This window comes from Varroa jacobsoni, unplaced genomic scaffold (genome assembly GCF_002532875.2).
Source record: "Varroa jacobsoni isolate VJ856 unplaced genomic scaffold, vjacob_1.0 scaffold_1318, whole genome shotgun sequence".
NCBI classification, from domain to species: domain Eukaryota; kingdom Metazoa; phylum Arthropoda; class Arachnida; order Mesostigmata; family Varroidae; genus Varroa; species Varroa jacobsoni.
The window spans coordinates 58,691-69,096 of NW_019214220.1; the positions used below are offsets into that span (position 1 = coordinate 58,691).

At 39.6% G+C, this 10,406-nt stretch overlaps 1 protein-coding gene across 2 annotated transcripts in view; it reads left to right on the forward strand.

Annotated features, from left to right (window-relative positions):
* The first annotated feature begins 2,115 nt into the window (after positions 1–2,115).
* The window catches only part of LOC111268760 (uncharacterized), a 22,720-nt gene continuing 14,429 nt past the window's right edge, over positions 2,116–10,406 (forward strand). For both annotated transcript variants that reach the window (XM_022847923.2, XM_022847924.2), the window contains exon 1: positions 2,116–3,471. In XM_022847923.2, the coding sequence (XP_022703658.1) occupies positions 3,249–3,471 (223 nt within the window). In that variant the 5' untranslated portion in view covers positions 2,116–3,248. The remainder of the gene's footprint in view (positions 3,472–10,406) is intronic.

Genomic DNA, 10,406 nt, shown 5'->3' on the forward strand with positions numbered 1-10,406 from the left:
TAAATCGATTAAGACACGTCTATCATAGAGCTTAACATTACCGGCTGAGTCTTAGAGATGCTTAGAACATTTTTCTGGATGGATTTGACGTAAGCAAAAAAGCTCAAGCCGAAATGATCGAGTTAGTAATCATCGTCTTTTTTCGGAAAGCTGAAAGCTTCAACCGCGGCAGTCTTTTATTGGTCGTCTGACACCGCTCCTAAATGAAGTTTCACACAGGGATAAACTAACATTAACTCGAAGAGTTACTGTATATACAGAGTTGGTACCGTACAAGGAATATAATTTTGCTTTTTTCGTATTCTTCCGGAGCAAAACTCGAGTGCACCGAGTAATCGCTTATCTGTCCTCATTATAATACTCACAAGTTCACATACGGTAATGCTCAGGACAGAAGATCACATACAAAATTGCAACTCAATACTAGATTTACAATTGCACAGTGCTTCTCATCACGACAGAAAAGCCAAAGAAATTACTATTTTGATATTTAGAAGACGAATGAGAAGGACGCGTAACAGTGCCTAATTTCTACGGAATCGTGAGTTGCTAAAGATTATCTATTCAGCGTATTAGATAAATAACGGAACAATGCTTAGGTATTATTATGATACTCCGCCGATCATGGCAACTATGATACATATTCTCGCAGTAGAGATGGTAGCACAGTTTCCTAGAGTAGCTTAGAGTAACATGCAGAAGTATTTGTGTACGCTTCACGGACTAATCCCACACTATTTCTTTTACCTTCTAGAGTGTAAAATCAGCATTTTAATAATTATTTAGTTTGGTACAAGGTTGCACGTGTTGTTGAAATAGGTATATTTTAAACAAAAGTGACGTTTTGAAGAATCTGTCGCAGCAAACAAAGATTTTGGGACTGGCTGTCCAACTCAACCCAAAATATTGAGCAATACATAATTCAGTTCTCGCTTTTATTATCCAAGATATTCAATAACTGTTTATTGAAGTGGTTTATTTCTTTGTAAAATTTCCCCTGAGATTTTCGGCTAAATGTTGATTGTTGTGGTTATGTTTATGTTTTGAATGATGATCTATTCGGCAAGTTTAATTACCGCTGAAACGCAATGTACTACAGCAATTATTTATAGCTTCGAAGATAAACAAATGAGATTTTTAAGTTTCTGGTATTATAAGTCACAGATATGTGTGTGAATGACGAGGCTTCATTCAGAGACAATAACTGAGTAAAGCTAACCTCTAAGAAGCTCCAAATTCAGGAGTTAGGTGGTTGATGTCTACCGTTCGCATTTATAGCTGTTTTGCCAGACACTCCTTGTTCAGTGGCACCTTCGTCAGTACCATTTAGAACAAACTGATTATTTAATGTAGTGCCGGTTTTTCAGGTTATACAATTATCCATTGGGCTAAGCATAATCCATGATTGACTGTAGGCTGACGCCGAAGGCAAATAAGAAGATAGTCATGACGATTCTTTTTCTTCTAATTCATTAGTACGTAGGTATATTGATCTAGCAGAAGTGGACAAACGCCCTAAAAGCAATAGAAGAACCAAGGCGGTATGGCATGGTCATCTAATACTTTGAGCTGACTCAGCATCTATTATATAAGCTCAAACGACCTCCAAACGCATAAATTGTCGAAAAAATATTCCTGACCTAATGTTCGTCACGCTCCACAATTAAGTATTTCCTTTAAAAAGCAAACATCGTTCGTTTATATTATTTAAGCTTTCATGCTTCCCAGGCACATTCGCCATTTCTTGCATTACCCGCGAATCTTAACCCTGATTCCTAAATCGTCACACTAAATGTCGAACAGTCATACAGCATATGGCTTATTCGCGAAAACCCCCCTCATACAATTAGAGAGCAATCAAAATCACTCGTCATATTAATTGAGATCGTTTAAGGGCGATGTGTGCAAGTCGGAGCCAAGAACGCATACTTTCATTGCACATTAATAATGAACGACGATGTCTTTGTTTTATAGACAATGTTTAGGAGCCTTGTAAGTGTTCAGTCTAGCACTCCTTACACGATACTTGAAGCCTGATGACAATACATTATTCTATGAAATCATACAGCCATTAGCTTTGTTATAGCATTAAGATATGTAAACATGTAATTATTTTGCTGGTCGAAATTTATTTCACTCTATTAATTCTATAGAATGTTAGCGAGCACTGCACTGTTAAACATTTAGTAATTAGATTTTGAGAGGACGCTATTGTTTGCGAGCACGACTGACAAAGCATTATCCAGTCTATTGACCAAACAACAATAAACAAGCGACGGCAGCAGCAGGAGTAGGGCCTGTTCGGGCGAATGCCCACTAAGGCAACCGCTTAACTGGGCCTTGTGGTCCTCTGCTGATGGTTTGTTCTTTAGTGGCGGCCATAGCGGCGTTTACTCGGAGAAGTCCAGCGGACAACTCCAGTCGACCGGCAACTGGCGGCGTTTACCAGGCTACCAGGTTAAAAATAGCCTTCCCTTCAACCAGCAAAAAGCAATCTTGCCCGGTGGCTATTGCGTTGTTTGGCAAACCAAGCACTGCTTTGCCACACAGACGAGAAAACGGTGAGAACGACGAGTATAATTTCTTTGCGTAGCAATAGCAACATTGGTAGCAGCAAACAGGCTAGAGGCTTTAGATCTTGAATGTGGAAGGTAGCACACCGGCGCAACAATCAGCCTCGATCGAAGGTGTTTGTCTAGCTCACAGCTTTTATCCAGCAGAGAAACACCAATGGTAGTCGTAATATTAAGACGAGAGTTAACGGCAATCTGTGAGCACCAGGCGCCTTTGAGAGCACAGCAAGGCCGACCAACGGGTATCTGGAGAACAGAATCGGTTGTCTCGGTGCTGTGGCTCTACGCCGTTCTTTCCGCTGTCCCCCTTAGGCCGCTGCAATGTTCTTTAGGCCTTGTCACCTAGGTACGCCTATTTGTTCTAGTTTCGCTACCGCGAACGCAATCAGCGATGGTACCACCATCACCGCAGCAATAGCTAGTGGAACTGTGGAGTAGTGGATGCGTGTGGTTTATGACGACGACAGGATACCGCAAGACGACAGAATAAAATCCAAGGCCAGAATTTGTTTCTTGCCACCAAGGTTAACTTGTTGTGAACCAGAACAGAGTGATACGTTCTGTGTGACAGAGAAGCGTTCTTCATTGTTCTTGATACTGAGCCTCATTCCGGTGTATCTTCCGTTGTCGTTGTGCTACGTACAGTAGTTACGTGCCGAGTAACATTCGCGCAAAATGAGCGCGAAGCAGGCCGCGGCGTGCAGTGGCTTCGTGCCGGGAATGGTACGGCCAACTCGCTGCAAGAGGTGCTTCGGGGATGTTGGCGACCATAAACCCAAGGAGCCAATTATTAGGCGCAGAAGTTTAAAGGAAGGTGAAGAAGCTAACGGTATTGGAAATGGACCAAAAAGTCGAAGTAATAGCCTCGTTCAAACGCCTGAAGAGAACAACGTTACAGGTTGGTCCTATTCATTCGGAGTAAAACAGCCACACCTATTTCACTAAATGCCTCAGAGAAGAATTAAATTGGTTTCGATTTATGAAACTGGAATTGCAGGTTCGTCCTATCACACGTGCGTTAACATCACAATTCTTTGCGTTATACAAATCGGTAAAAAACGCTGGCCTGTCTATACTTACGATCTCAGTCATTTCAAGGCCACGAAGGTTTTGATTTGTTCAGACAACTAATAATGAATCATTTGTCGTACATTCAACGCCTGACTGACAAATGCAAACGCATGCATTACCAATAGGGCCACGAAGATCAGCTGTATACAGTTGCTACTGTCGGTTGTAGAATTGGCTCCCAGGGTTGCTGGACTAGTTTTTCCTCGAGCACCGATCATAGTGACTAATTAATAGATGCTACTAACTAATATGCACACGCGTATTCATTGTAGCTATCCATAGTTCAATTAGGTTTAAAACATGGACGTCAAATTTCGCTGACGTGGGCCATTCTAGTGGGGACGTACGTGAAGTACAGCTTGAGCCACGGTCTAATGAGTATTTTGTTGTTTAGACAAGTCTAAGTAGAATCAAGAGTTGTGGGGCTGAAAATATACGAAAGCAAGTAAACGTCATTCAGGCCACAAATAGAGTTAAGAATTGATTTGATCAAATATGTACAAACGTTACTACATCTCCCTTCGTAGAAAACTATTAATATTGTAGGAGCCGAAAGATTCGAACTTCAAGGCAAATATGAACGTTGTTAGATGCAAAAATACAGTAGTGCCTTTGAAGGCCTTTTGAACAATGTAAATTATATTACTATATAGGAGAACCTATGTAAGAGAAACTGTATAAGAAACAAGATGCAAGAGGATGCTTACAAAATTTTTAATAGAGTTCTGTTTTTCGACAGAACATTTCTACAGAAACATATAGGATACAGCTTTTTTTGCGCAGATATCCTTAGCGTAGGCGATGCGCACGCTAATATTTGTCAAATTCTAAAGATTGAAGTGGTCATTTTGTCAGGACTTGCTTTCTTCTGTATCATTATGATCCAAAGAGAAGTGCACCGTTTCGAAATAGTCCATGCAACGGATTTCATTTCTTCGTTATACACACGCAAGTTGAGGAATACAAAGCTCACAGAAGCGGTTTAACCTGTTCACGGCGGTACCGTTGCGGACGGCGAAAAGGAAATATTATCGCCCAATTGCCCTATATATATATATATATATATATATATATATATATTTATTATATACATTGTGTATACAAAGGGCGAATCCTATAATAAAAGGTGTATTCATAGCAATATAAACTAATTGCATCTTTCTAGCCATAGATATGCATTCCTTCAATGCAACGGGTCGTATTGAAAGTCATTTAAGCGTGCTCCAAACACCCATATCTGAAAAAGGACTCATTTGGATCCATTTCAAATGAGATCTAAAGAAAAGAGAGTTCGAAAGAAACGACTACGTTTTTGCGTTCATATGTAGCAATGCTTTAGTAGCCGCAATTGTCCAACGCTTTCCACTCGGCACAATGACAGAATCCATCTCGCAGGACTGAGTATTAATCTATTGACGGATGTTGTTTAGGTAAAATGTACATAATCATGTTTTTTTTTTTATATAAACCTTTTCACGAAATCACTACCTTCAAATCACGTCCAATCTATTTTCATAGATCTTGTTTCGGTACCTATTAGAAAGATCCATACTAGACCCTTGATGGATTAATGATATTCCTAGGCAGCTGGATTTTCAACTATTCCACAGATTGTTGAAGGTGTTTGATAGGCAATAAGAAGGCGATAGCCGTGGTAGCGTATTAACCTCTTCATAATTAGTATCTAGTAAAATTGTCTGCGCGAGTTCGGCTTCCTCGTGTACCAGGCGTTCTTATAACGCGTTTATTACATAAATCGTACATATTTTTACCTATTTGGCGGTATATAATCGCATACTTTAGACACTGGAATGAAACGCATTGAAATACTAACTACATATGTATAATTTTTTTTTTATATGCAGACCGCTAAGTCGAGAGCGAGACTGCTTCCACTTAATAAGAAAGGAACGACTGACAAGTATCTCGTTCATGGAAAGAACTGTTACTGCATGCAATGTGTATAGCAGATTGATTAGCTGATAGGAGACTTGTCAGCATAGATAAGAAGTTAAATAGTATGTCTTCTAATATTCTATAAAATAGGGTTTGTTTGTACCCGTAGTTCAGAACAAAGACGGAGTCGTCTTTCTACGGTTAAATAAAAGCTGTTTAGTTTGTTTTTGTCTTAATTCAAATCATCCATATTGGCTTTTCGCACAACTTTTTTCAGTATGGTAATTCCGGTTTCAAATCAGTTTGTGCAAAAATATCGTAACCTGGAAAATCTTGTGTACAAATTTTGTATATGCTGGCACATCATTTAGGAACGTAGTAAATCATTTAGGAACGATTGACGAACACAAGCTGAATCGTTTTACCACTATATAAATCGCACGCAGAGTCACTGTTGCTGTTCTAAACGGGCAATATCATTCCTATTATTACATGCAGTGTACCCGGTGTTTACGCAAAACAGCTGCATAGCACTACTACTCGCACAGAAGAGGTTTCTACTCTTCTATTTAATAGTATCTATTTAAAGGAAAACTAATCAACCAGGAATATATATATATATATATATATATATATATAACGTACACTTTTGCTAATATAAAAATGAAACAGCTAAACTTCTGTTGTTTCGTTAAGTTTCTGAATAAGCGTGAACTGAACTGGCATAGACTTGATAGGCAAAAAATAGGTTAGGTTGATCACCTGTCTGTATTGACACGACACGGAGATACAATTATCGATGTTTAAATACACTGAATATAAATATACACACATACACATTGTCCACAATGCCCAGACGATCAAGGCTGGCGGGTAAACTGATTCAAACATAGCAAAGTTATTTAGATATGAGATAAACGCTGGAAGTAGTCAACCATCTGAAGATGATTCTACTACTAGAACAACACTCGAAAAATCAACGCGCATACTGAAAATACGTTGGTGATAAGCGTATATGAATCTCTAGGACACTGAATTTTCATGTAATCTACTTGTTAATTTTTACAAACGTAATTTTGTTATTAATTTTTTTATTATTTTGATATTAAGGTAAGGTTGGTAACAGAGAACGTACGGAATGGACAACCCTAAACCCGATCGCTAAATATCCGGGATATATAAAGTCGCATAAAATTTGCACACCCACGAGTTGCTGGTGGGCCCACATAAACAAGAATAAGCTGGTTAAATTCGGGAGAGGTATCAAAGACTTCTCTAACTAACTCACTTGAATAACTTTATGTAAGTAGGCATAAGGATAACTTTAATGATGAATCTGTTATATGAGTCATTTTACTCAAGAATGCAGGGCAATTTGTAAAGTAGCCAGCATATTTTCCTATAGTAAAAACTGTCAAGATGTATTGCGATAACCAGGTACCTTGAGAAGGCTGCGTAGATTAGATTTCCTCTGGTGGTTCCAGTCGAGGAACGAGCGTTTAGTCGAGTTAATAAGTAGGTTTGGTCTGGCTTGCAACTCGGGTCTAACTAGGGTGCCGCAGGAATTAGCATTTCGGCACGCTCGTAACACTGTTCCGGCCCAGATTGTATGTGGGCTTTTTTCTTGCCAACTATTTACACCAGTGAACGTTCTTCGTTGACCCAGCTTACGTTGACATCTTTGTTCTGGGTGGAACCGTCATCGGCTGCTCCTGGTGTACCGTTATTGATACTGCAAATTCTGCGCATAACGAAATGAATCGTTCTCTTGCAACATTCTAGCTGATGGCTCAACCAATAGTCACAGCTGCGTAGAGTTATTACGAGTTTTTGTGCAACAAACTTAGGTAAATTCGTATTACGAAAATATTCATTCCGCCTTCTACGAGCCTGTACACAACAGTAATTCGTGTAGGCTTTGCTTTATTCCAGAATTTACAACGAAATCACTGAGATATAGGTTTTCTAAGGCTTGAATATGCACCATATGTGGCCTATTTCATTTCTAGAAACATACATTATTGTACGTGGTAAAACTATGTATGCTTTACATACGTTAGTATGTATTTATATAGCAAACATTTATTAGAAAATAAGACAGGCGTAATTTATAAAGAGACGGTGAATTCTGTATTGCCAGTCAAAAATTGCGTCGCTGATTTTGCAGAGTGTGACTTGCTTATTCGATATTGTTGATGCTCAGTACTCAGAGTCCTCATTCATCATAAATTCATGAATGGAAATGTAGTTTTGGATCAGGTACCGCAACACAAACATTTCATATTTCAGATGGTCTACACAACATTCGTGAATAAATAAATAAAGTTTACATTTCAGACAGAGTGACCTCTATATACATCAAGGGGTGAATGAAGATCCAATGGATGTTCCGAATGCGGTGGATACTTCCGATTCGCTTGTAACGTTTATCTAACCACGCTTCCGGAATTAACTCCGGAATATTTTGGCAGTACAACGATAAAAAAGCTACTTTTGCAATTTTAGCCTTAAACGACACTTCAGTATAACAAAAGCAGTGTTACTCTTTGCACGAGGCGATGCTTTAGCTCGGACCAAGCATCCTTGTTTCACTCATGATGAAGTTTTCCTGAAATTGTGTATTGCGTTGTCCACTTTGAGAAAACTAGTTCAGCTTTGACTAGTGAAAAGTATCTTTGTTCAGTGACGAACGGATACATGCTAAGTTACGGTTGGATTATATACCTCACTGATTTTGGTTTTTCATTCGATTGGAATCATTAGTTACTTTATAAGAGAGCATATCGCAGAGTACCGTGTTTTAATGTTACATTTCGCGTTCGCAAACTAGCAAATAAGAAGATTTTATATTCTTTTCCTTGTGGGAACTGAAACTTCTTAGCACCAACATGTTATCCTCGGACAATATCGCTTTTAGAAGATGAATCAAAGCGTAATATCAATCCCAGTTATTTTTATACGATCTTGTTAATTAGCATATTTAATTTTACTGTATTTATTATTTTAATAATGTTGGCATTTCTAGGGTAGAGCATGCTAAGCTTGTATCGCTACGAATTGCACTTGGTTGAAGCGTCTGCGTAGTTTACAATACTACAGTATTTTGCCTTTCCGTCGCTGCCGGTCCACCCAGCTGCGATCTTCTGGCGACCTAAACACAAAACTTAACAAACAGAGCGACTGCCACACGCACGCATTGCTTTATATGCTCAAAAAAATCTCCCCTAGGGTAACGCCTGTTCTCCGACATTAATGCACCTATATTTGAGGGCCATATGGGGAGATCGGAAATTGACATATTCATTTTAAACTTGAAAACTAAAAAAATTCGATAGATCAGAATGAACAATCCATTAGGTGAGAGGAGCACTCTAGTACGGCATATACCTGTCAGAACGGAAAAATGTCTCTGGCGGAGAGCAATTCCGCAAACAAAGGGCGTTAGCCTATCGAAAACTCTGGATTCAATCAAGCTCGGTGTCATGATTAAGACTCTGTTCTCGTTTCCTCGCAACTTGGACACTGACACTTACATCGAAATTTTGACCGAAGTGCTAAAATTAATCGTAACCTACCCGGCCTCGGTAAAAACGCCCTTAGTTTAAGAAAAGTGGCTTGGTTGTACTGGATTAGACAAATGATCTGACCAGGCGTCGCCCAGCTATGAGACCGCTGTATAATTTCCCAAAAAGCTGGTACACACTAGTACTGGAGTCAATCCTGCAGAAGTACCCTGCAGTGATGCAAACAGGAAAAGAGCCATACAAACGGTTGCTCAAAAAGAGGTTGATATTATGGCGTGTTAATTAAACAGTGCTAATAGCGCGCTGCAGAAATATGCGTGAAGCGACGAAAGCTATCCCACGAAGTGTGTCTTTATACGTTGATGTATGGGATAATTAAAAATACATAGTGTATGAAGCACAGGGATATAATTATTTGTGTTTGGGATGTTGTATTACCTGGAGCAGTTCCAACCGAACAAGGCGGTAGGACTGACCTTGACCCGCAATGGACGTTTGCAAAGTGCGGCTGACATGTACCCGATAGGACAACATTATTCAATGCCTGCCTATAAACTGAAGTAGTGCCCTCCTGAGCGTTATTTTTGAGAGAAAAGGTACCCCATACGACACATGTAGCGAGCGATCGCGAAGAAAAACTGCTTCGTGCTACAAGCTTCATGCCATGCGTCTGACGAGGTTCTGCAAGCATATTCATGTACCCAGACTGAACAGCATGATTTCCACGCTATACGCTTCCTACAACGGCATGCGGCATGATATCATGAGACCATTAAGTTGTGGTGCAGCGGCCGCTAAGCTGCTACCGGTTTTGCTCCATATAGGTAAAACAGTTTCTAGGTACATGACCAATTCCGAATACGTTGAGAAGTCAAGTCTGATGCTGTTTGGTCTCATGGCCGTTAGCGTGAATGGGAATGCAAGGAATATTTTTCAGTCCTATGAAGCTTTGTGCGGAATTTTCCCGGCGGCTTCGTAAAATTATGTGCGAAAGCTTCGAAAGCCCGACCGTGAATATTCACAAAAGGAATCTCTATAAAATGCCCAATCGTCCTGAATAGCAGGTCGAGGTCAGCTTCATGGTAGGGTAAACCTTCAGATGGTAATACCATTATTAGTGTGCAAGATTATAATTCTAAGAGAAACATTTTTTAGCTCGAACAAAAAAACTCCTTTTGCTTTTATCAGGAGTGATTACAGTAACCAAAGGCTGTCACTTTGCGAGAAAGTACTGAAAAACGAATCTCTACGAAGAAGTCTAATATTGGCCCATGCGAAAATATGGGCCATGCGTATCTAAAAATCGCCCGTAAAATGCATTTACCAGTGTTTGGTTTTGAAG